This window comes from Schistocerca gregaria, chromosome 8 (genome assembly GCF_023897955.1).
Source record: "Schistocerca gregaria isolate iqSchGreg1 chromosome 8, iqSchGreg1.2, whole genome shotgun sequence".
Taxonomy (NCBI): Eukaryota; Metazoa; Arthropoda; class Insecta; order Orthoptera; family Acrididae; genus Schistocerca; species Schistocerca gregaria.
In genome coordinates this window covers 384609450-384637209 of record NC_064927.1, presented here as the reverse complement: position 1 = coordinate 384637209, position 27760 = coordinate 384609450, and the positions used below count along the sequence as shown (strand labels likewise).

The 27760-nt window shown below is 44.5% G+C and overlaps 1 protein-coding gene across 1 annotated transcript in view; it reads left to right on the top strand.

Moving 5' to 3' along the window:
- LOC126284675 (basic proline-rich protein-like) overlaps nt 1-25937 on the top strand; it is a 46415-nt gene extending 20478 nt beyond the window's left edge. The window contains exons 2-3 of the mRNA XM_049983794.1: nt 6575-9120; nt 25633-25937. Coding sequence (XP_049839751.1) covers nt 6575-9120; nt 25633-25639 — 2553 coding nt within the window. The 3' untranslated portion in view covers nt 25640-25937. The remainder of the gene's footprint in view (nt 1-6574; nt 9121-25632) is intronic.
- Nucleotides 25938-27760: the final 1823 nt, after the last annotated feature.

The following is a 27760-nucleotide window of genomic DNA, read 5'->3' as shown; positions in this document are numbered from 1 at the left end:
CACTCGTTTTCAGTCGACTAAAGTGCAGTGGCGTCGCTCTTTACATTACCTCAAGCTTCGCTAACCACTGACAACAGAAATGTTAGGTGTATGAGATTGTACTACCTGGACTACTGCTAGCACTTCGAAACTCAAGAGTGATTCCTTCCGCTAACTGCATGTGATTTTTTCTACAATCACTCTGGGCAGTGCTCAACTGGCAGTACATTTGGTCTGCCTCGCCTTGCTTTAACTCCGGTTGTTCCTTCGTGGTTCCATTTCACAGTCACATCACCAACAGTCGACTTCAGCTGTCCCTGATGAATTTGTTACTCCGATGACATTCAATCACCAGCCTACTTACAAACTCCCTGCGCGCTTCTAACCCATTCTGCTGTTACTGTTCCTCTACAGAAAACACGATACCCTTTCCTTCTATTACATAGGCGGGTCTCCCTCTCGTGACAGCTAGTAGTCAGTTCCACATTACATAAGAGTGTCCAGAAACTCGCGACTGGGGAAGACCTAGAACGACGAGGACACCTGCAATGGACGAGGCAATTCTTCGCGCAGTTGACGATAACCCTAATGTCAGCGTCAGAGAAGTGGCTGCTGTTCAAGGTAACGTTGACCACGTCACTGTATGGAGAGTGCTACGGGGAACCAGTTGTGTCCGTACCATATACAGCGTGTGCAGGCACTATCAGCAGCTGATTGGCTCCGCGGGTACACTTCTGCGAATGGTTCATTCAACAGTGTTTCAATCCTCATTTCAGTGCAAATGTTCTCTTTAAGGATGAGGCTTCATTCCAACGTGATCAAATTGTAAATGTGTGGGCTAACGAGAATCCGCACGCAATTGCGCAATCACGTCATCAACACAGATTTTCTGTGAACGTTTGGGCAAGCATTGTTGGTGATGTCTTGATTGGGCCCCATGTTCTTCCACCTACGCTCAATGGAGCACGTTATCATGATTTCATACGGGATACTCTACCTGTGCTGATAGAACATGCGCCTTTACAAGTACGACACAACATGTGGTCCTTGCACGATGGAGCTCCTGCACATTTCAGTCGAAGTGTTCGTACGCTTCTCAACAACAGATGCGGTGACCGATGGATTGGTAGAGTCGGACCAATTCCATGGCCTCCACGCTCTCCTGACCTCAGCCCTCTTGACTTTCATTTATGGGGGCATTTGGAAGCTCTTGTCTACGCAACCCCGGTACCAAATGTAGAGATTCTTCGTGCTCGTATTGTGGCTGTGATACAATACGCCATTCTCCAGGGCTGCATCAGCGCATCAGGAATTCCATGCGACAGAGGGTGGATGCATGTATCCTCGCTAACGAAGGCCATTTTGAACATTTCCTGTAACAAACTGTTTGACGTCACGCTGGTACGTTCTGTTGCTGTTTCCATTCCATGATTAATGTGATTTGAAGAGAAGTAATAAAATGGGCTCTAACATGGAAAGTAAGCGTTTCCGGACGCATGTCCACCTAACATATTTTCTTTCTTTGTGTGTGAGGAATGTTTATATAAGCGCGAGATAAGACAATGCGTATGTGAAATACCGGTATAGTAATAATAAGTGTAACCGCCAGGATGTTGAATATAAGCACGCAATCGTGCTTGCAATGTGCTGTACAGCTGCCGGATTTCAGATTGTGGGTGGAGTTCCGTGCCTGTTGCACTTGGTCCGTAAAAAAAAGGGACGCTTAATGCTTTTTGTGAATGACGCTGAAGTTGTCGTCCAATGATGTCACATGGGTGCTCGATTTGAAGACAGATCTGGTGATCATGGTGGGTTAAGCAGCGGTATGTGGGCGAGCGTTATGGTTCTAAGCACTATGGGACTTAACATCTGAGGTGATCAGTCCCCTAGAACTTACAATTACTTAAACCTAACCTAAGGACATCACACATATCCATGCCCTAGGCAGGATTCGAACCTGCGACCGTAGCGGTCGCGTGGTTTCAGACTGAAGCACCTAGAACCGCTCGGCCACACCGGCCGGCCACTGTCTTTGGTCATTTGGTCCTTAATTTTTATGTATTTCAACGCATATATTTTGTCATGGTCGGCCATGAACTGGACAATGACCACCTTCAACTGCCCATTGCATCCATTCTTGCTTCCCTCATAGATACTGACATCAGTATGACAACTCAGCTTTTTATATTCAACAGATATGGCATTTATATATGGAAAGGCTTGTGTTCGGCGAAATCCTGGAGAAAGTTACCTGGTCTCGTGTGTGGTGGCAACAGCGAACTACTGAGGAGCTGGTGTTACGATATGGAGATGGTTTCAGTGGTAAGCTTGTGCCCCCCTTATTTTGTTAAGAAAACGCTTAATGCGGAAGATTGTAGACACATTTTGCAGTATTGTGTACTGCGTAGAGTAGCTGAACAGTTCGGAGATGACAGCTACTTGTAGCGGCATGAGAAGTCATCCAGACATAATGCAGTCTCTGTGCCGGCAATAAGATTACTTAACTGGACTGGTCGGCCTACATTAACGGCGTGTACGCAACAGAACTCCTTCGGCACGAGTTGGAACGTAGAATTTTCTCCAGAGCCCGGCATCCAACTTCACTACCATTTCTCATTTCAGCTCATAAGGAAGACATTCCGGCAACTCACTGAATGTGTCCCCAGCAGAGTTCGAACTCCATAAAGGTGATGCGTCGACACATCCCACTAGTAGGTGTTCCGATACTTTTGACCTTATAGTATATTTACATATTGATGTGTAATGTGGTTGTGAAATAATTAATTCCATGTCGTCGCGATTAAATGCATAAATGATTCATGGAACATGACACAAGCTATCGAAGAAAATCGTCTCGAAACATAAACAAATATATAATTTTAAATATCTCGAAAACCTGAGTGATGCCACTATTGTAAAGGCACATTGTCGTTCTACAATCAAAAATATACAGGAACTAGCATTACACTGAAAATGGTTATCGGAAAGTGTTACTTGATTTATTAACTAGTTCCATTCGTAGAAAAGAGCATGTTCAGATATTCACAACACTGGTGGCAGCAGGACAGAGCAGCACTTCTTAAATATTATTCTGCCGAAACCTTGGCTTCCGTCGAGATCATCAGAGGGTTTCGCGAAACTTACACCCCTTTTTCACAATAGTCTAGATACGAACTTTAAAAAAAAGAGAAAAAAATGTAAATTAAGGTATTTAAGTAAAGGTCTGAATGAAGATTTTTAAACAGCATTTTCTAAACTAGCTCTAGTTCAAATATCAAAATGAAATGTGGATCAGAGACCAATTTATTGTCAATGCACGACCTTCGACCATGTCATAAGAAGAATGAAGAACATTTAGTGCAATGTCATCTTATTCGTCATTAGAAGAGAATTAGTGCCGTTACAGGTATTGGCAGTACAAACGATACGATTTTATTATCTTAGAAATGTGACGTGACGGAGAAAATAATTTAGTATCTCCGTAATCAGCATCCCAAAATTGGGTACATCGAACCAAACAGAAACCAGATGCAGAATAAAACCCAATTTGATGACGAATGTAAAAAGTGTCACGAGGTTGTTTCATCTGTATATTAAGTTTGCTCCCTCTTTAAACTTTTCGCGAAATGAACTTGACAGTTAAATTCACAATATACACTCCTGGAAATTGAAATAAGAACACCGTGAATTACTTGTCCCAGGAAGGGAAACTTTATTGACACATTCCTGGGGTCAGATACATCACATGATCACACTGACAGAACCACAGGCACATAGACACAGGCAACAGAGCATGCACAATGTCGGCACTAGTACAGTGTATATCCACATTTCGCAGCAATGCAGGCTGCTATTCTCCCATGGAGACGATCGTAGAGATGCTGGATGTAGTCCTGTGGAACGGCTTGCCATGCCATTTCCACCTGGCGCCTCAGTTGGACCAGCGTTCGTGCTGGACGTGCAGACCGCGTGAGACGACGCTTCATCCAGTCCCAAACATGCTCAATGGAGGACAGATCCGGAGATCTTGCTGGCCAGGGTAGTTGACTTACACCTTCTAGAGCACGTTGGGTGGCACGGGATACATGCGGACGTGCATTGTCCTGTTGGAACAGCAAGTTCCCTTGCCGGTCGAGGAATGGTAGAACGATGGGTTCGATGACGGTTTGGATGTACCGTGCACTATTCAGTGTCCCCTCGACGATCACCAGAGGTGTACGGCCAGTGTAGGAGATCGCTCCCCACACCATGATGCCTGGTGTTGGCCCTGTGTGCCTCGGTCGTATGCAGTCCTGATTGTGGCGCTCACCTGCACGGCGCGAAACACGCATACGACCATCATTGGCACCAAGGCAGAAGCGACTCTCATCGCTGAAGACGACACGTCTCCATTCGTCCCTCCATTCACGCTTGTCGCGACACCACTGGAGGCGGGCTGCACGATGTTGGGGCGAGAGCGGAAGACGGCCTAACGGTGTGCGGGACCGTAGCCCAGCTTCATGGAGACGGTTGTGAATGGTCCTCGCCGATACCCCAGGCGCAACAGTGTCCCTAATTTGCTGGGAAGTGGCGGTGCGGTCCCCTGCGGCATTTCGTAGGATCCTACGGTCTTGGCGTGCATCCGTGCGTCGCTGGGGTCCGGCCCCAGGTCGACGGGCACGTGCACCTTCCGCCGACCACTGGCGACAACATCGATGTACTGTGGAGACCTCACGCCCCACGTGTTGAGCAATTCGGCGGTAAGTCCACCCGGCCTCCCGTATGCCCACTATACGCGCTCGCTCAAAGTCCGTCAACTGCACATACGGTTTACGTCAACGCTGTCACGGCATGCTACCAGTGTTAAAGACTGCGATGGAGCTCCGTATGCCACGGCAAACTGGCTGACACTGACGGCGGCGGTGCACAAATGCTGCGCAGCTAGCGCCATTCGACGGCCAACACCGCGGTTCCTGGTGTGTCCGCTGTGCCGTGCGTTTGATCATTGCTTGTACAGCCCTCTCGCAGTGTCCGGAGCAAGTATGGTGGGTCTGACACACCGGTGTCAATGTGTTCTTTTTTCCATTTCCAGGAGTGTACACTACTGGCCATTAAAATTGCTACCCCACGAAGAGGACGTGCTACAGACGCGAAATGTAACCAACAGGTAGAAGATGCTGTCATATACAAATGATTAGCTTTTCAGAGCATTCACACAAGGTCGGCGCCGGGGCGACACCTACAACGTGCTGGCATGAGGAAAGTTTCCAACAGATTTCTCATACAAAAACAGCAATTGACAGGCGTTGCCTGGTGAAACGTTGTTGTCATACCTTGTGTAAAGATGAGAAATGCGTACCATCAAGTTTCCGACTTTGATAAAGGTCGGATTGTAGCCTACCGCGTTTGCGGTTTATCGTATCGCCACATTGCTGCTCGCGGTGGTCGAGATCCAATGACTGTTAGCAGTATATGGAATCGGTGGGTTCAGGAGGGTAATACAGATCGCCGTGCTGGATTCCAACGGCCTCGTATCACTAACAGTCGAGATGACAGGTTTCTTATCCACATGGCTGTAACGGATCGAGCAGCCACGTCTTGATCCCTGAGTCAACAGATGGGGACGTTTACAAGACAACAACCATCTGCACGAACAGTTCGACGACGTTTGCAGCAGTATGGACTATCAGCTCTGTGACCGTGGCTGCCGGTTACCCTTGACGCTGCATAACAGACAAGAGCGCCTACGATGGTGTACTCAACGACGAACCTGGGTGCACGAATGCAAAACGTCATTTTTTCTGATAAATTCCCGTTCTGTTTACAGCATCATGATGGTCGCATCCATGTTTGGCGACATCGCGGTGAACGCACATTGGAACAGTATTCGCCATCGCCATAATGGCGTATCACCCGGTGTGATGGTATGAGGTGCCATTGGTTACACGTCTTGGCACCTCTTGTTCGTATTGACGGCACTTTGAACAGTGGACATTTCAGATTTGTTACAATTCGTGGCTATACCATTCATTCGATCCCTGCGAAACCCTACATTTCAGCAGGACAATGCACGACCGCATGTTGCAGGTCCTGTACGGGCCTTTCTGGCTACAGAAAATGTTCGACTGCTGCCTTGGCCAGCACAGTCTCCAGATCTCTCACCAACTAAAAACGTCTGGTCGATGGTGGCCGAGCAACTGGCTCATCACAATACGCCAGTCATTACTCTTGATGAACTGTGGTATCGTGTTGAAACTGCATGGGCAGCTGTACCTGTATACGGCATCCAAACTCTGTTTGACTCAATGCCCAGGCGTATCAAGGCCGTTATTACGGGCAGAGGTGGTTGTTCTGGGTACTGATTTCTCAGGATCTATGCACCCAAATTGCGTGAAAATGTAATCCCATGTCAGTTCTAGTATAATATATTTCTCCAATGAACACCCGTTTATCATCTGCATTTTTTCTTGGTGTAGCAATTTTAATGGCTAGTAGAGTATCTAACTACGCAGAACTGTACTCACTGTATAATTTTTATCATTGCTCCAGTGTGGACGTTTTAAGACTGAGACAGCTCAGCTGCCAGCGCGCTGACGGGACGTGTGTTCGTATCCAGTTGCAGACGTCGCTGCCGGTGCTGTGGCTGGCGCTGCTGGCGGCCGCCAAGCCGCCCCGGCCCAACGCGCCGCTGCCGCCGCCGCCGCCCCCGCCGCCCCCGCGGATCTCGTTCGGCTTCCCTGGCGCTCACGCGCTGCCCGAACCACCTCTCCAGGACGTGCTCAAGTTGATCCACGCACCACTGCCCAAGGTGCCGCCTCTACCAGCGCTTCCGCCTCTGCCGAATTTCCCAGAGTTGACGAAATTGCAATCGCCGCCTGCAGGCAAAGTGGTCATTCCACATGCGGTTTACGGACCGCCGCCTTCAGCACCTCCACCCCCACCGCCATCACCACCACCGCCACCACCTCTTCCAGCTCCACCGAAGCTCGCCTATGGACCTCCACCTCCAGCTCCCAAATTACCTTCACCACCAAAGGTTGTCCTTCCACCACCAGCAAAAGTAACTCCTTCACCACCACCGCCGCCGCCACCACCGCCACCTCCGCCACCATTGCCGCTGCCAGCCCCACCTAAGCTAGCATATGGTCCACCACCTGCAGCACCCCCTCCACAGCGATCACCACCTCCACCTCCACCACCACCACCACCACCATTACCACTGACACTTCCACCCCCATCTCGTCCTTCTCTACCACCAAAAACGGTATATGGCCCTCCACCACCACTACCTGCACCACCTCCCCCACCACCTCCCCCTGCTCTCCCTCCTCCATCTCCTAAGCCAGTATACGGCCCCCCACCTCCTCTTCCAGCACCACCACCACCTCCTCCACCACCACCACCACCACCCCCTCCACCTCCCCCATCTCCCAAACCTGTTTATGGACCTCCACCTCCTCTTCCAGCACCTCCACCACCTCCTCCGCCACCACCACCACCTCCTCCACCTCCCCCATCTCCAAAACCTGTTTATGGACCTCCACCACCTCTCCCAGCACCACCGCCACCTCCACCACCACCTCCTCCACCACCTCCACCACCGCCACCTCCCCCATCTCCAAAACCTGTTTATGGACCTCCACCTCCTCTCCCAGCACCACCACCACCACCTCCTCCGCCTCCCCCACCACCTCCTCCACCGCCACCTCCCCCATCTCCAAAACCTGTTTACGGACCTCCACCTCCTCTCCCAGCACCACCACCACCTCCTCCACCTCCCCCGCCACCTCCACCACCGCCTCCTCCCCCATCTCCAAAACCTGTTTACGGACCTCCACCTCCTCTCCCAAAACCACCACCACCTCCTCCACCTCCCCCACCACCTCCACCACCTCCACCTCCACCATCTCCAAAACCTGCTTACGGACCTCCACCTCCTCTCCCAGCACCACCACCACCTCCTCCACCACCACCTCCGCCACCTCCACCTCCACCATCTCCTAAACCTGTTTATGGACCTCCACCACCTCTCCCAGCACCACCACCACCTCCACCACCACCACCTCCGCCACCTCCACCTCCCCCATCTCCTAAACCTGTTTATGGACCTCCACCACCTCTCCCAGCACCACCACCACCTCCACCACCACCTCCCCCACCACCTCCACTTCCAGCACCACCAAAACTAGAATATGGTCCTCCCCCTTCTGCACCACCAGCACCACCTCCTCCACCTCCACCTCCACCTCCACCACCCCCGTCTCCAAAACCTGTTTATGGGCCTGCACCTCCTCTCCCAGCGCCACCACCTCCTCCTCCTCCTCCTCCTCCTCCTCCTCCTCCTCCTCCTCCTCCAGCACCTCCTAAATCAGCATATGGCCCTCCACCTCCTCTTCCAGCACCGCCACCACCAGCACCACCACCATCACTTCCAACTCCCCCTAAACTACCTTATGCTCCTCCACCACCACTGTCCTCACCAGTTCCTCCTCCTCCTCCACCACCACCACCACCACCACCACCACCGCCACCACTTCCCACTCCCCCTAAACTACCCTATGCTCCTCCACCGCCACTGCCCTCACCTCCTCCTCCTTCTCCTCCTCCTCCACCACCACCACCACCACCACCACCACCACCACCACCACCTACCCCTAAACCTTCTTATGGTCCTCCACCAACTCTTCCAGCACCACCACCACCTCCACCACCACCACCACCACTTCCCACTCCCCCTAAACTACCATATGCTCCTCCACCCCCATTGCCCTCACCACCTCCTCCACCACCACCACCACCACCACCCCCACCACCACCTACTCCACCACCAGTTCGTCCTCACCTTGTTTATGGCCCCCCACCACCAGCTCCACCATCCCCACAGCCCCCACTACCAGCGCCAGCTCCTAAACCAGCACCTCTGCCAAAACTACCATCACTACCACCATTGCCAGCGGTTCCCAAACTCACCTTCGGCCCACCAGCCTCAGTACTGTCGAAACTTATCCCGTCAGTGCCTGCTCTTCCTGCACTTCCTCCTCTTCCGCCCGTCGCTCCCGTGACATTCAGCAAATTTTTGTCATTAGAGCTCCCAAGAGTGGAATCGAAGATTGCAGGTCCATCTAAAATTGACATCAGTGCTGAGGGAGGCTTCTCTATCAGGTAATGCATTATTTTTACTCGATATGTTAAAACGTATAACTCATTTCTCACTCTATATGATTTGTTTAAATTTTCGTTGTTAATAATATCATAAAATTATACACAGGAAGAACTGCTGCAATTTTTATAGCACCACTGAGCTATGAAATAATATGCACGGTCTTTTCGACAAGATAGTACATGGAGTAAATTACATGCTGTTATACGGTCTATCACACTTTTTTCTAAACCCTAATCTGCATATACGCATTGGCCACTGGAGGGAGATCTGCTAGCAGAAAGACTTCCTGCGGGAACTCACTATTACACTTCGAAGTGTAATATAAATATTGTTTACGTACGATATGACCCACATATTACTAAATATGATTTTCAGTGAAGTTAATAAGCTATATAAATTCTAACATTAGTATGTGGGTCACAGCCCTCTTCGAGACAAAATAATTTAGAACCTGAGATGTAGTAAGCATGATGATACAGTAGTTGTAACACTCAATTCTTATTTGTAAGGAACGGCGTTCAAAATTACGATCCACCATCACGAGTTAGAATTATCATGATTTCTCTTAACAGTGTCAGTTGTATGTTGCGATGATTCTTGTGAATGGTCCACAGTCCTTAGACAGTATTTTCCAACTGGTGATATTTTTTCTCAATGTTTGTCTTCCACAGGATGATAAATTCTGATAGTGCTTCCTTCATGAGGTGCACAATATTTAACTGCTGGGACCTGATGATAGAAAACTGCAGAAATTAATAGAAGAGATCTATTTGTAGAACAAGTTAACTCTGCTGAAGTCACAGATATATACCTATACGTACATATTTTATGCAGACTGTGGCCCACATCTTTCAAGCATTTGAAAAAAAGCAGTTTTCAGATCCAAACATTGCTGATAATTAAATCATTATTGAAAATGTGGTTGTAGTTCCGTCATAAGTTGCATTAAGGCGGAGCCACAACCATTTATTTCAATTATAAAACAAGTTACGGACCTGTTTTTCACCTGCAGTATGCTGAAAGTCCGTAAATCATTATTAACCACCGCTCTGTATCATATGATCGCCTTTAGGTGTCTTAAAATTTTTTACAACAACCTGTATGACAACATATTTGCTATGATGTCAAAGGAAATAAAAGCTACCGTGTGCCTTCAATAGCGAAGTGTATTATGTAGTCAACAGTAAAATGCATTGACGTAGTTTAAGCCAGTGTACGAAGATTAACGAGCTGTATCATTTTATGCCTATACTGGAACAAGGTTTTTAATGGAACGATTTTGAAAGTCATTAGAATGTTTTTGAAAACGATATTTTTCGCAAAAGTTTCAGAGAAATGATCTAAAATTGAAAGACAAGGCGGCCGGAATCGGCTTTGGTTGTGTGAATAGTGAAAACATCGGTTTGCTACAGAATTATTAAGTATTTTCCAAGTTCTCCTCCCGAACAGGCCATGAAAGCCCAACGCTACCGACCGACCGCCGTGTCATCCTCAGCTCATAGGCGTCACTGGATGCGGATACGGAGTGGCATGTGATCAGCACACCGCTCTCCCGGACGTATGTCAGTTTCCGAGACTTTTCAATCAAGTAGCTCCTCAGTTTGCCTCACAAGGGCTGAGTGCAACCCGCTTGCCAACAGCGCTCGGCAGACCGGATGGTCACCCATCCAAGTGCTAGCCCAGCCCGACACCACTTACCTTCGGTGACCTGACGGAAACCGGCAAGGCCGTTGGCATATTCCAAGTTCGGATATAACAAATTTCCTTGACACAGAAAAGTTTCTGTCCCCAAGTCAGCACGGATTTAGAAACCGTCGTTCGTGCGAAACTCAGAGTGCCCTTTTCTCACGTTGTGCCACACTGCATACTGTTAACGAAAGCACTAGGATACGGAGTATGTTCCCAGATATGTGAGTGGCTCGAAGACTTATTAAAAAACCAGAACGCAATACATTGTCCTTGTCGGCGAGAATTCATCAGAGACGAGAATTTCTTTAGCAATGCCCCAGGGAACTGTGATAAGACCTCTCTGGTTCTCTGTATACATTGAAGTACAGGATAAGCAGCGATCTGCGGCCGTTGGCTGATGACGCTGCAGTGTCGGCTTTGAGTGACTGTACGAGGATATAAAATGACTTGGAAAAAAATGTCTACTTGGTATTAAGAGAGACACCTTTCCCTAAACACAGAAAAATATAAGTCAGTGCAGATTTGTATGAAAAACAGTCCTTTAATATTGGAATACAGCATTAGTGGTTTCTTACTTGAGACAATCACGCCGGTTAAATTTCTAGAAGAGGCGTTGCAAAGCGATATGAAATGTAACGTTCACGAAATATCGCTAGTGGAGAAAGCGAGAAGTCGACTTCGATTTATTGGGAGAATTATAGGACAGTTTACAGCGTACAGAAAACTGCATTGTCGGGGTAGCACTTTAGTGTTTGCAATCACTACCAGATCGGATCAAAGAAAGACATCGAAGCAATTCAGAGGCGAGTTGCTATATTTGATACTGGCAGCATCGATTAAGACGCGAGTATTGCGGAAATGCTCCGTGAACTCAAATGAGAATACCTGGAGCGAAGACAACGCTCCTTCCACACAATATTATAGAGGCAATTTAGAGAACAGGTATTTGCGGCTGACTGCCGACCGATTCTACTGTCGTCAACGTGGTCGTACATTTTGCGTGGTGACTGCGAAGACAAGATAACAGAAATTAGGGCTCGTGCAGGGGCATATAGAAAGTCGTTCTACCATCGCTCCGTTTGCGAGTGGAACGGTAAAGAACCCTCCGCCACTCTCCGTGTGGTGGCTTGCCGACTACGTAGACGTGAGGCTATCGGACAAAGCTCCATCGTTTTATCAAGACTATCAACTGTTTATTTTTTCAGGTAAACGTTGTTCACTTAGACATTTAAAATAGTTTTCCTAAACACTTTTGGTGTGCCAGAAGTTACCATATAGTTCCAGTTACAGATTCGTACCTTGCCTTGTATCTTCGGTCTGTATAGTCGTCCCAAGAGGAGTTACGTTTAATCTTTGTAGTACAGGGCTACCATCTTGCTGCATATAAGGACGAAATCTGGCACGAGAGTTGCAATCGGTGGTTTTTACACAGCACTCGGCGATCCCGCCCGCTTTGTCTTTCACTTCCAACTCATTTCTCGGATACCTTTGCGAAAACTTTCAACGCCAACACTTAAAAAGCGTACATGTGTTTTCAGGAGGTTTCGAATGCCATTAATTAAAACATATCTTCCTATTTTATTTTTATTTTTTTCGAAAAAAGAAACATCGTCACTCATTTCAGTATCTCGGCTGATACAACAGTTCAGTGGATTAACCGTTGAACACTAAAGGGGGAAATGTTACCTTGGTTTAAACTCTCTTGAAATTTACTACTCCAGATTTAATTCTAAGGAAGTCATAAGCAATAGGTTAAACATTACTTAATTACAAGCGACTTCTAATTAAATTCGTCTCATTTGTGTGGCAGAATTAATGATTTCCTGTCGAAAAGTTCACAGTTCGTAACAACTGGGGGAAGGCCATCGAATAAAACAAAAGTAATATCTGGATTTCCCCAAGGAAATGTTGTGAGCCCTGTGTTGTCCCTGGCCCACATAAACCATTTAGGACACAAACTGAGCTGTCCTATAAGGCTGTTTGCAGATGATGCTGTCATTTACGGTCTTGTAATGTCATTAGACGATCAAAACGAATTTCATAATGATTTAGACAAGATATCTCTATGGTGCAAAAAGTGGAAATTTAAATCATGAGAAGTATGAAGTCATCCACACGATCGCTAAAAAGAATCAGCTAAATTTTAGTTGTAGAATAAATCACACAAATCTAAAGATTGCAAGCTCAACTAAATAGTTAGGGATTGTAATTACGAATGACTTAAATTGGAATGATCACATATATAATGTTGTGGGGAAAGCAAATCAAAGAATGTGATTTTATTGGCAGAACATTTAGAAAATGTAATAGGTTTACTAAAGAGACAGCTTTCACTATTCCTGTTCGGGGACCGAATCGTATTGGATTGACGGAGGACGTCAAAAAAGTTCAAAGAAGAGGAGCTAGTTTTGGGGAGGGTGCGCCACGGATACAATACGGGAACCGAAATGACAGTCGTTCAAACAAAGGCGTCTTTCGTTGCCGCAGGATCTTCTCATGAACTTTCAAGAGTGTAAAAATACTTCTTGGCGCCCATCTACAGAGGGAGAAATGATCATCATACTAAAATAAGAGAAATCAGAGCTTAAGTGTTCGTTTTTCCCTCGCGGTCTTTGGTAGAGGAATGCTAGAAAGTAACTTAAAGGTGATTCAATGAACATTCCGCCAGGCACTATGTGAATTCCAAAGTAATCAAATAGCTGTAGATGTAGATATTAGATATCCAATAATGCGGTACGTATCAAATTAAGTCAAAAGCTCTGTTTTATACCTTACTGCAATCGTAAATTTTACGATGGTTTAGTAATCTTGGTTAAACGTGTAACAAAATCATGAGGCCTGCTGCCGAAAACTTCGTTTCGTTACCTGGAACGGTTCACGGAGTAAGAGGAGTACTACGTTCTACGTCTTACATCTGTGCTCCGAAAGACAGCTTGCAGTGTGTGGCGGAGGGTACTATTTGTACCACTGCCACGTCATACTTTTCCTGTTCCAGTGGCGAATGGTTCGCTGGAAGAACGATTGTTGGTGAGCCTCAGTGTGAGCTTGGATATCTGATTTTACCTGCATGGTCTTTTAGAGAGGTACAAAGGAACCAATATATTAGTTGACTCTTCTAGGAACGTAAGATCTCACTGTGATGCAAACCGCCTCTCTTGCAGAGTCTGCCACTGAAATTGGCTGAGCATCTCCGTGACGCTATCGCGAGTACTAAATGAAACTGTGTTGAACCGCGCTACTCTTCCTTGGATCCTCTCTATCAAAAAATCCGTTTTTCCAATGAGTCTCTGGCATCTGCCTTAAATGTCATTATTTTTATTTGCTCGTTCCACTTTAAGCTGCTATGTACGCACACTCCTAGGTATTTTATGAATGTGAGTGCTTCCCGTGATAGTTCTGCAGTCGTGCAATCATATAATAATCTATCTTTTCCAGCTATTTATGCGTAATACGTTACTTTTGTTTATGCTGAGCATCCATTGCCTGTCTCTGCACCAAGTGCCGATCCTTTGTAGGTCTTCCTGGATTTCGCTACAATTTTGTTGTGCTGCTACTTCTCTGTACCCGGCCGCGGTGGTCTCGCGGTCTAGGCGCGCAGTCCGGAACCGTGCGACTGTTACGGTCGCAGGTTCGAATCCTGCCTCGGGCATGGATGTGTGTGATGTCCTCAGGTTAGTTAGGTTTAAGTAGTTCTAAGTTCTAGGGGACTTATGACCACAGAAGTTGAGTCCCATAGTGCTCAGAGCCGTTTTTGAACTTCTCTGTAGTGAACAGCATCATCCGCGGAAAGCATATGGATTTTCCCCCTTTATCATCTACAAGCTGCGACAATAAAGAAATGGAACCGATGTGAGAAAAAAAAATTGCTTGCTGTTTTACTCAAATTTAGTGTTGTCTCCTTCAAATTAGTTCCCTTCTGATTGCACAGACTTTTTCCAGCGCTTCTGCCATAGACGGTAACATTTCTGGAACTCATCTTCTCTAATATCTTCAAAGACCCTCGTCACAGCTTTTTGGAGATCTTGTGTTGTTTGAAAATGATGTCCCTTGACCGCCGCTTTGACTCTTGGAAATAGAAAAAAGTGTCACGGAGCGATATTCGGTGAATAAGGTGGCTGTGGCAGTACTGAAATTTGTTTTAAGGTTAAAAATTGCTGTACTGACATAGTATTATCGTGATGCAGAATCCAATTACCACCACTGTTGGATCGGACACGAAGAACTCTTTTACGAAGTCTCAAGTCTCGATTGATGTTCAGTTCTTCTGCAATCATTTTCACGGATAATCTTCGATCAGATCGTACGGGTTCACACACCCTGCCCAAGTTGACATCCGTCCCTGAGGTTGATGGTCGTCCACTGCGATCTTCATCTTCAGCATTCGTTCTGCCTTCAATAAACATTTTATGCCAACGAAAAACTTGAGCTCTTGACATCACCTCCTCTCCAAAAGCCTTCTTAAGCTTACTGTAATTTGTCGTCGCGTTTTCACTCAGTTTAACGCAAAAAGAAATGGCATACCGTTGCGCAATGTTATGAGGTTCCCTTTACGTGACGAGAGACACAAACACGTTTTGATTTATTACAGCACAACTCACGACTGAGCAGTTGTATCGATGTGCCATTTGGACTAGAAGCAGCTTCTAGACGAAGGTCAAAGATATTGTGCCTACGCAACCCTTCAGGTTTGCCACATCTTGCAAAGAAAATCAGTCTCATTACTTTATTGTCGCACCTCGTAGGTCATTTATACACACTGTGAAAAGTAATGGCGCTACAACACTCCTCCCGAGTTCAAACTAAGTTACTTTTACGTCTGAATATTGCTCTCGGTTGAGAATAACATGCTGTTTTCTGTTTGCTGAAAACTCTCCAGTCCAGTTCTACAGTTCGTTTGTCTTTGTAAGCTTATATTTCGTTCATTAGACGGCAGTGCGAAACTGTATCGAAGCCCTCCGGAAGTTAAGTGTTTAGAGATTTCATCCTGTACAGTCACAGTAAAATGCAATGACATAATTCATAAATCTTCGTACACTGACTTAAACTACAACAAGAAATTTAACTGTTGGCTATAAAGTGCCTTTTATTACTCACAGCATTGAATCAGGATGATTTTTTCAATTTATTTGAGGCCACAGTAAGAGCGTTGACGTACAGACAGGTGTAAAAAAAAAAAACAAGTGATGGTACGTGAAGATGATCACCCGATGGAAATCGGACGTTAATACAGATTTATTTACCAGCAGTTTTTGGCGGTTTTGAAATATCTTTATATTCACTACCATCTCTCTCCTTTCTATCTCTCTCTATCCGGTCACCCCTACTAAATGGAGAATTGTCCACTAGATGCCACGAGAGGCGGACCATCCAGTATGAAAGGAGGCGGAGAGGGTTGTGTCGCCAGTACTGAAGCAGTAACAGCGCTTTGGGTCGGTCGGGAGACGTCAGTGGTTTCGAGCGTTGGTTGGTCATTGGATGCCATGAGAGGTAACAGGTCCATGAGAGACATTTCAGTCCTTCTAAAACAACTCACGTCGACGCTTTGCGAAGTGACTGTGAAGTGAAACAGCGACAGTTAAATAAAGATCAGGCAGATCTTAAATACTGACGAAAAAGGACCGTCGAGTATTGTTGAGGGTGCTAGTAATGAAATCGCATGAAATCAGCGGAAGAAATCAGTCGTGAGTCCGGCTACCACCATGACTGGGTGTAGGGAGTAAATGGGGTAAAACGGTCCAACAACTCCTTATGAGTCACACATTTATGTAGTCAATGCTAGGCGACGATTGAGGCGGTGTGAAGAGCGACTTCAATGGGCAGTGGATGACTGGAAACGAGTGATCTGGAGTCACGAATGGCGCTATGCCCTGTGGCAATCCGATGGAAGTGTTTGGGTTTGGCGTACGCCTGGAGCACGTAACCTGCAATCATGTGTAGCCCCAACAGTGAAGTGTCGAGAAGGTGGTGTTACAATATCGGATTTCATCTCGTGGTTAGAGAGCGGTCCCATTATTGCGCAAGAAAATGCTTAACGCAGAAGGATCTAAACACATTTTACAATATTGTGTACTGCATACAACAGTTGGGAGACGATGGTAGTATCAGCATCAGACTGCATCCAGTGATAAAGCAGTATGTGTGAGGCAATGGTTTGTGCAGAATGACATTCCTGAAATGAACTGGTCTACCCAGAGACCAGATATGGAACGAACGGAACACCTCTGGGATGAGTTAGAGCGTCTACTTCGCTCCAGATCCCAGCATCCAAACAATCGATGTAGCGCAGTGGTCAGCACACTGGACTCGCATTCGGGAGGACGACGGTTCAAACCCGAGTCCGGTCATCCTGATTTAGGTTTTCCGTGATTTCCCTAACTCGCTCCAGGCAAATGCCGGAATGGTTCCTCTGAAAGGGCACGGCCGACTTCCTTCCCCATCCTTCCCTAATCCAATGGGACCATTGACCTCGCAGCTTGGTCCCCTCTACCAAATCAACCAACCAACACCGTCCAACCTCACTACCTTCTCTGGTTTCGGTCATCCTGATTTAGGTTTTCCGTAATTTCCCTAAATCGCTTCAGGCAAATGCAGGGATAGTTCCTTTGAAATGGCACAGCCAACTTCCTTACTCATCCTTCCGTAATCCGATGGGACCATTGACCAAGCTGCTTGGTCTCCTCTCCCGAATCATCCAACTAACAGCGTCCAACCTCACTACCTTCTCTGGTTTCGGTTCTTGAGGAAAAATGGGCTGCTGTTCCTCCACAACCATTCAGACACCTCACTGAAATTGTCCCCACCAGAGTTAAAGCCGTTATAAAGCTGATAGGTGGACACACCCTGTATCAGTGTCCAGTAATAAAGGTCCGGATGGTTGTGATCAAACAGTATGCCTCTTCTGTTGTTCTCAATAAAAACCACTGCATACCCTAGCCGACCCTATGCCATAAAGGAATGAAACTGTTGAAATGCCATTATTTTCCGTAAGACAAAGTACTCTCCAGAAACTGGCAGTCAGTCCGCTCTTTCTGATGGCAACGGTTATGTAGAACAAAAACTGTCATCTTTGCTACTCTTACAATTGCAATGAATCGGTCTTTACCCTTGTTTAAGACCTCAGCAGAGAGTAATGCTCTCAATGTACCCGACGTTGTCTTGGCTGCCTTTCAACATGACGTAAATAATGTTGTTCAATACAGATAAAAAAAACACCTTCTGTATCGCTGCATCTATGTACTGATTGCTGTTTACGATCTCACAAATAGATCATTTTCAAATCTAGCGCTGCAAAATGCTGTTCGCCCAAACAGCTATAAAGTGTGGTGATATTCATCACATTGGAGCCAGTAATCGAAAAATGCATGTAGTAATCAAGACGATATTTAATTCGTTATATCAATAGCAGTTTTCCCAAGGCATCACGTCTTCAGTTATGAAGTTGCCGAACGGTATTACAGTAAGACAGAGTTCCACATTTGCCCCTAGATGGAACGGTCTGACCCGACCGACGGCCTTTCATCCTCTCCCAATGGCGTCATTGTATGTGGTATGTAGGGCCATGTAGTCAGCACAATACTCTCCCGGTCGTTGTTGGGTTTCTTGACACTGTAACCGCCGATAATCTTCCGAGTAGCTCCTCACTTTGCCTCACGAGACCGAATACACTCCACACCAGTCCTTTCGCCAAGGAAAACTCATTGGTAGTACCGGGAATGGATCTTGTGTCCTCTGTGGGTCAGACATTTGCACTGACCACACAGCTACGGAGGTGGACGTATACCAATACCTCGACGAATAAGTTTCATTCAGAATAGAGGTTTCCAGTTGTCGCGGAGGAAAATGTACAGTAAGTGCATGGAGTTACCTACAAAATGCCACGTAAAAGCAAATGTGAGGTGATACGGATGCAAGATGAACGTGTTGATGGAATACGTTACGGGGATCACTGGATTAGTGATAACTAGGTTAAAGCCCCGTTTTAAATTAGCAACATTACAGTATCTGGATATGTTCGTATTTTGGGTACTTGAGCGTTACTTGTGTTTTCTACTTGGACATTGCAGCTTAGTGAATAACAACTGAAATATAAAGAATGGAGTTCAACAACTCGCACGTTTACAAGGTCATGCTTCCCACAAATGGAAGGATTGAGAAAAACTGCAGATCGTTACTTTTCAGCTCATTTATCAGCTTTTTTGTAGTTTCTTTCTTTACTTCTTTCTTGTCTTCTTCTCTCTTCCACACCATATCGATGAATTCTTCTGGCGCTGCTTGGTGGAATAACTGCAAATTATAAACGAAAACATAAACGCTGGATGCTCTGTAATATGTATTTATCTTACAAGCCCATTATCGGACTATCATTATCATCAGAATGGAAAAGTAGTTAAGATATTTAGATCAAATTTAGGAAAATTGCTAAGCTGATTTCGAGCATTTAGGACATTCTGTCAGATATTCATTGATCTCAAGGGCTTCCAACATGTTCTCCGTTCATACAGTAACAAATTTTGCGCTGTGGCTAAGCTATTGCCTGCCATATCCTTTTCTCCCGTGACTAGCTCCGTGGAGATTCCTTACGTTGGATTGATGTATATGCATGCTGAAGCATTGGGTCGATCCGTGATGCATACGTACACTGGTTTCTAGAGTGCTAATGGCGAAGGAGGGATGCTGGCTTCAGTTAGGCCCAACAACAAATTCTAATTTGTTTAGGGGATTCGCTGTAGTTTGACAGTGAAAGACAACTCCTTTAGTCACACTTCGAACCAATTGTACGTGGATGTCATAGAAGTTCTGAAGAGTATGAGCACGTAAAGTTTACATCGTAAATGCACGAAGGAGACGTTTCATTTTTCAGGGCGCGCTCTAATGGTATCTGTGTTTCCTCAAACACTTTCATTTTAAGAAGAGCTCCACAGAACGTATAAGCTATCGTTTTTCCAATGGTCAATGTATGGAAGGTATGAGAAGAAATGGTGGCACTCTATACTGGGTCTCGAAACGGGATTTCCCATTTATTCCGAGCGGTCGCCTCAACTACTTCGGCTATCTGTGCACGCCTCCCAGACCGACGCAAACTTTCATTTCTTAATTCACTAAACTTCAGTGTATACACGGAAAATGTAGATGTAGATACAGTGTTTAGTATTTCATTCTACTCTAAGTTTTATCTCGAGAGCGATTCGCAAACTGCGCATTCGGCTTGACGTCAGCAGCACATTTCATGTGACGCATGAAAATTTGTACCGGACTGGGAGCCAAACTTGGATTTCCCGCTTATCGTAAGCGGTCGCCTTACGCAATGCGGCTATACCTGCAAGCCTCGTGGACCGACCCAAACTTCTATATGTCCACGTCCCCTTTCCTTGCACCTTGTGATTCCCACCGAGAAAGAGAGACAAATTTTTGCTATCGGTGTTTTAGCTCCTCGAGACATACAGGGTGTTTCAAAAATGACCGGTATATTTGAAACGGCAATACAAACTAAACGAGCAGCGATAGAAATACACCGTTTGTTGCATTATGCTTGGGACAACAGTACATTTTCAGGCAGATTTACACAATGCCTGTGTTCATACAGAGTCTGTATGTTACATTACAATGCGTGCATGCATCACTGAATGACATTGTAATGAACCATACAGACACTGTATAAACACGGGCGTTACGAAGTTCTATCGACGATGCCATAACGAAGTCGACGTGCAGTTCATCCATTTCACCGATCAGTCTAAATATAGAGCTTGAGGCCCCTCAAAGCAAAACATGGCCAATTCCTTTAGCACTCAGGACGTACTCACCCGTCACAGAGATTCTGCCTTTCTCTTTGTGTGCCGCACAAATGTCAACAGAAACATCAGTCACATGTTCCAGCTTGTATTTCGTACGCAGTTACATCCCATATAATAACAATATCATAAAACAAAAGTAGTAAAACACAGGAGCATACATTAGTAATTTAATTTTTGTGTTAAAACTTCCAGCACTCCCCAGACAATAAATTTGCCATTAGCGTCGCAGTGCCGGAGGAGTGTGCGTTTGGGTGTCTGTTTGGTTACGTGTGTGAAGGTGTGTACTTTTCGTTACAGAAAGAGCAAGAGTTCTAAAGCGAATGGGAATACTGTTTTCTGTTACGTTTGTCAATGGATCACACAGGTCCGCTATAGATGAGAGGTTGCCTTTATTTTACATACGTGCCTTTATAGGCGGAGATCTACAAAGTCAGTCCTAAATAAACCCAACGCCAACTGAGAGGCTCACTTCCACACCTTAGGACTTTACAAAGTATGACCCTACAGGAGGTGGCATGCCATAACCTCCTTCCGACCTTAGACACGGTTCATGGAGCCGCGATATCAGAACCACCACACTTCACAATTGTAACTGAGCAATGTAGCTCAGTGCTTACGACACACGATTGGCGATAGGAAAGAGATGCGTTCAGTTTCCCATCTTGCCTTCGACATTAGAGTTTTATTTAGTTTCCCTAAATCTCTTAAACCGTGGAAAGGACACGGTCGGTTTTCTTCCCCAACTTTGACCAATTCCAGGTGATGCTTCGTCTCGTTGATGGAATTATAAACTTACTTCCTTTAATGGTCATCTGTGTTACGTGCCGGAATAGTATTCAACTTCGGTAACCCTATGTAGGCTTCCAGTAGAACAACTTAACTGGCCAGACACAGGCATAAAGCTGTATGCCCCTGCCTGTATACTATAGTTGCCAATCTCATAGCCTTCAAAATTTATGCTCAACGTCGTTCATATAACGGTGTGAAAATTCGACTCAACTTATCCGTTACCAATAGTACTATGTAGTTTCCTTGTTGTCTCAAAGCGCACTTATGACTATGAATTTTGAAAATTAACACGGAGGACTAGGCAAGGATTCGGTCTTGACAACATTTAATGAAATATCCCAACGTTCGCGTGTGGAGATTGTAACAACACAGAAAACCTAATCAGAAAGGCTACACTGAGATTTCGAAATAGATCCTACAGAACACAATGTTAGTGTTTTGATATCGAAGATTCTGATATCTAGGTTGGCAAATAATTATAATTTGTTAAAAGTTAGTGGCTTGCTACAAAATGTTGAAGAAGTTTCCACTGTTGCTTTCCTGTCATACGTCTTCTTTATTAATAAATATTTTCTGTGAAAGATTACGCTTCAGATATACCAGTACCAACACGTTTTAAAAATTGATACGTTTGGTCACAGTGGGATATTATATTCCCCATGGTTAAAAGTTACAAATTAATTTATGAAGTAAACCACTATTTCTGAATGTAATAAGCAGAGCAGTGGTGTTGAGAGGAAATGAGTATGATAAATTCAGCTGCAAAAAGACATCTAAGTTTGATAACACTAACTGTGTACGCACTACATAACATGTCCTTCGATATTGTGTATGTACAGTTTATGTTCTTCAAAGAGATATTGCAATAGTTCTTAAGTGTAACATAACTAATATCTTCAGGTGTATTTAACTACATGTAGCATGCAAATGACCGCAGATCTTCCAAAACCACGATTAGTAATATTTTTTTTTAATTTTTGTTACCGTCTCCATTTGTATTTACCCTGTCATGCTGCTTATCTCTGGATATACCCTCAATCAGCTCTGTTTTTTGTCCATTCTTCTTTTTTCTCTCACTGGTTCTGACATCAAAATTCGACGGAGCTGAATGATTCTGAGTTCTTTCCACCAAAATCTTCGTTCTCCTATATATGATTTTCTGGAGACTACTTTCATCTCCGTTTTAGCAAATTTTCACCATAAGATTCATGTTTCCTAAAGTGATATAATTTTAATATGCATTGTACACATATTACTTTTTTGCTGAGTTTGAAGACCATAACCAACTTCTCATACCAATATATATCGATTGCATACTTTCCCTGTCTAGTCTGTTCTGCATGTCTTCCTAGACAAATGAATTATGTAACTATTTGTACTTCCGTTGCTTCTCGATCTTTATCTATAATGAGTTGTTATTCTTGTTTCCGCATTCATTCTTTCCTTTAGCGCTCAAGCCTGTTTTTCTCCGCTGCCGCTTGATTTCAATTAATAATCAAGTTTAATGTTTATCACTTTTAACCACAAAGGTGTCATTTTTCATTACACCTTTACCAATGCTCTAAATATCATTTTCACCTTATCCTCTCGCAGTTGTACACTGGTACTCGTCTTACATGGAGGAAAAATAGAAGCATGTTTCCCTTAATGTTCTGCTTTCATTTTTAAGCTTGTTTTTTGGAGGGATTGTAAATACTTACCTCTTTCTGAACTTCATATCCCTTATCCCTTATCTTACTCGACACTGTAAAAAAATTCTGATTTCACAATTACAACCATGTCAAATCAAATTTTCCTAATCACTCGTTATTTCACACAATATAAAATCAGAGGATTCCTTCCGTCTCTTCTGAAGTCAAACCCAATTTCGTACCAGTTCCTCTTCTGAACATCCCTCTTACTGTTTTCGTCCATAATTCATAGCATTATGTATTGCAAGCGGAAGCAATAAAAAAATCAACTGTGCATTTCGATTGCAGAAACAAGTGCTTCCAGTAATTTTGGAAACCTAAAATGTGATCTTCAGCTCTAATCAAGAAGTTTGTTTCTGTATTTTGCCCCTTCTACCCTATTACTATCATCCAGCAACTCTCAGATAGCCTGTATAGAAGGCATTTATTAAAATTTGTTGACAGATGGCAGCGAAATTTTCTTTAGTGAGCTTCTCATTGCTACAAATAGCTGGAATAGGAGTAGCGTCTGAAAAGGAAGGGCACTGTGTAATTACGTTAAAGCTGCGAAGCCATGATGATATATATTTTTCAACTCAGCTTTGAGATTACAGTGGTACTGGTGAGGACATACATTTAAAAGAAAGGTTAATTTAAGTATTCAGAGGAAGCCATTTGTGTTGTACTAGCTCATTCTAGGAATAGTGATCTTTTTTGTCACAATGGAGCATCTGACAGTTTCTCAATATCTTTCTTACTTTAAATCCAAAGAGTAATGGCGTTTGAGAAATATTTTAACGTTTTGTCTGCTATCTTTCTTTTCTTTTTTTTTTGAACAGTTTTGTTGTTACAAGAGGACAATTCGGATCAGAAATGAACAGCAAGCGTGCATGATAAGAGCGCTGGTAGAAAAGTAGCGCCAATGTCATCAAATACAAAGGTCGCCAGCTAAAATCCAGCGCGAAGTATATATTTTTTAATTTGCCTTTTTTTCTCATTTTCAAATTCGTTCACTTCTAATGAAAACTGTTTTTACTTATTGTTGTTGTTGTTGTTGTTGTGGTCTTCAGTCCTGAGACTGGTTTGATGCAGCTCTCCATGCTACTCTATCCTGTGCAGGACTCTTCATCATCTCCCAGTACCTACTGCAACCTACGTTATTCTGAATCTGCTTAGTGTATTCATCTCTTAGTCTCCCTCTACGATTTTTACCCTCCACGCTGCCTTCCAGTACTAAATTGGTGATTCCTTGATGCCTCAGAACATGTCCTACCAACCGATCCCTTCTTCTAGTCAAGTTGTGCCACAAGCTCCTCTTCTCCCCAATTCTATTCAATATCTCCTCATTAGTTATGTGGTCTACCCATCTAATCTTCAGCATTCTTCTGTAGCACCACATTTCGAAAGCTTCTACTCTCTTCTTGTCTAAACCATTTATCGTCCATGTTCCACTTCCATACATGGCTACACTCCATACAAATACTTTCAGAAACGACTTCCTGACGCTTAAATCAATACTCGATGTTAACAAATTCATCTTCTTCACAAACGCTTTCCTTGCCATTGCCAGTCTACATTTTATATCCTCTCTACTTCGAGCATCATCAGTTAGTTTGCTCCCCAAATAGCAAAACTCCTTTATTACTTTAAGTGTCTCATTTCCTAATCTAATTCCCTCAGCATCACTCGACTTAATTCGACTACATTCCATTATCCTCGTTTTGCTTTTGTTGATGTTCATCTTATACCCTCCTTTCAAGACACTGTCTATTCCGTTCAACTGGTCTTCCAAGTCCTTTGCTGTCTCTGACAGAATTACAATGTCATCGGCGAACCTTAAGGTTTTTATTTCTTCTCCATGGATTTTAATACCTACTCCGAACTTTTCTTTCGTTGCATTTACTGCTTGCTCAATATACAGATAGAATAACATCGGGGAGAGGCTACAATCCTGTCTTACTCCCTTCCCAACAACTGCTTCCCTTTCATGTCCCTAGACTCTTACAACTGCTATCTGGTTTCTCTACAAATTGTAAAAAGCCTTTCGCTTCCTGTATTTTACCCCTGCCACCTTCAGATTTTCAAAGAGATTATTCCAGTCAACATTGTCAAAAGCTTTCTCTAAGTCTACAAATGCTAGAAACGTAGGTTTGCCCTTCCTTAATCTAGCTTCTAAGATAAGTCGTAGGGTCAGTATTGCATCACGTGTTCCAACATTTGTACGGAATCCAAACTGATCTTCCCCGAGGTCGGCTTCTACCAGTTTTTCCATTCGTCTGCGCAGAATTCGCGTTAGTATTTTGCAACTGTGACTTATTACTTTTTACTTAATTTACTTAATTTCGTCGAAAATTTGAAATATTGTGTAATTAATAAACCAGAGGGGATCAGATTTGATTACAGGCTAGTTATTGTTTTTGTCATATAAAATTTTTTACGGATATATTTTATTAGACGATAAGATTAAGAAAAAGCGTGGAAACTGTCTTTGATTTGGATATTTGCAGCAGTATGCAGTTGCAGTAGTACTATGAGTGTAGAATAAATCTGGCAAGTAATTTATTTCCAGCTTGTAGCAGTCTGGCATTACGACAGACTGCGAGACAGGTCGCACTCTGGCCCGCCTGTGAACCTCACCGTGAGCAACAGCGGTTGACCCACGTCCGACGGTGAACCACGGCCTCCGAATGGAATGTGGAATGGTCTGCAAGGAGGGCGCCGCCTCGGCTACCAGCACGTGACACACCGCATCACACACACGTTCCTCTTCGCGGCCTTCCAGGCTGTATTTATTATTTCGAGCCAAGTGACAGCACTGTAATTTAGTTTGTAAGACAAAGTTATTTGTAACATTAAAGTAAGTTCATTTACAAACTGTCTTGAAATTTAATCAGATCTTGTACATACGACTCTCAACAATCCACGCAGCCTATCCCAATCCAGTATCATTGTTATAGTAGTTGTATACGTCGTAAAAGGATCTGAATGTCCTTGTAGAGAAAACTAGATAAAAACAAGAATTAGTGTGAAACTCATGTTACCACATCGAATTCCTGAAATTCTTATAGGAACGATGTCGAAAGCAAAGCTTTCTGATAAAATATGTTGGCCCCTCAGTTTAAAGGCAGCTACACTATTGGCCATTAAAATTGCTACACCACGAAGAAATGCAGATGATAAACGGGTTTTCATTGGACAAATATATTGTACTAGATCTGACATGTGATTACATTTTCTCATTTCTCATGTCTGAGAAACTGGAGACAGTTTGCACGGTAAGACATTGTAGAAACAAGTAGGGGACAATAAGATGGTCAAGAATGGACGCACACCACACGTTGAGTCAGAACCTCTGTTGATGTCTGTGTTGTTCCACAACATGAGGACCTAGGAGTGGTTGTCATGATAATCTAAGATCCCATCATGTGAAAAGCCAGTCTCATTAGTGAATAAAGTCCTACTAAAGGTGATATGGACACAGAACCTTTTCATACAGAATATTCCAGATCATCGTGCGATTAACGCCGCGCATTTCTTATTGTATTACTACGGTTGATAAAATTTCATCCCTCATTATTCCAGATCAGGCATTCGTAGACAGTGTGAACTCCTACCATCTGCAATTCATTTCAAAATGACCTTGTCTCTTGCAAGCAATGAGGAGTTGTACAAACATTCTTGCACGAGGTAAGTGTCTCCCAGGACAACGCTCCGCTAACGTTGTTATTTTGCACCTGCATACCCGTTTGCTGGACCATACATGCAGTGAATATACGCCATGTAAGACACTAAATTCATCTTTATTATGGAAATTACTCTGACACAGAACAAATGACGAAACAAAACAAATACCATGTCAAATTATAAAAAAGAAAATGAGTAAACATACACATTTGAGGTACACAACTGGCCATTAAAATTGCTACACCAAGAAAAAAATGCAGATGATAAACGGGTATTCATTGGACACATATATTATACTAGATCTGACATGTGATTACATTATCACGCAATTTGGGTGCATAGATCCTCAGAAATCAGTACCCAGAACAACCACTTCTGGCCGTAATAACGGCTTTGATGTGCCTGGACATTGCGTCAAACAGAGCTTGGATGGCGTGTACAGATACAGCTGCCCATGCAGCTTCAACACGATACCACAGTTCATCAAGATTAGTGACTGGCGTATTGTGACGAGCCAGTTGCTCGGCCACCATTGACCAGACGTTTCCAGTTGGTGAGAGATCAGGAGAATGTGCTGGCCATAGCAGCAGTCGAACATTTTCTGTATCCAGAAAGGCTGCAACATGCGATCGTGCATTGTCCTGCTGAAACGTAGGGTTTTGCAGGGATCGAATGAAGGGTAGAGTCACGGGCAGTAACACATCTGAAATGTAACGTCCACTGTTCAGAGTGCCTTCATTGCGAACAAGAGGTGACCGAGACGTGTAACCCATAGCATCACGCCGGCCGATACGCCAGTATGGCGATGACGAATACACGCTTCCAATGTGCGTTCACCGCGAAGTCGCCAAATATGGATGCGACCATCATCATGCAGTAAACAGAACCTGGATTCATCCAAAAAAATGATGTTTTGCCATTCGTGCACACAGGTTCATCGTTGAGTACACCATCGCAGTCGCTCCTGTTTGTGATGCAGCGTCAAGGGTAGCCGCAGCCATGGTTTCCGAGCT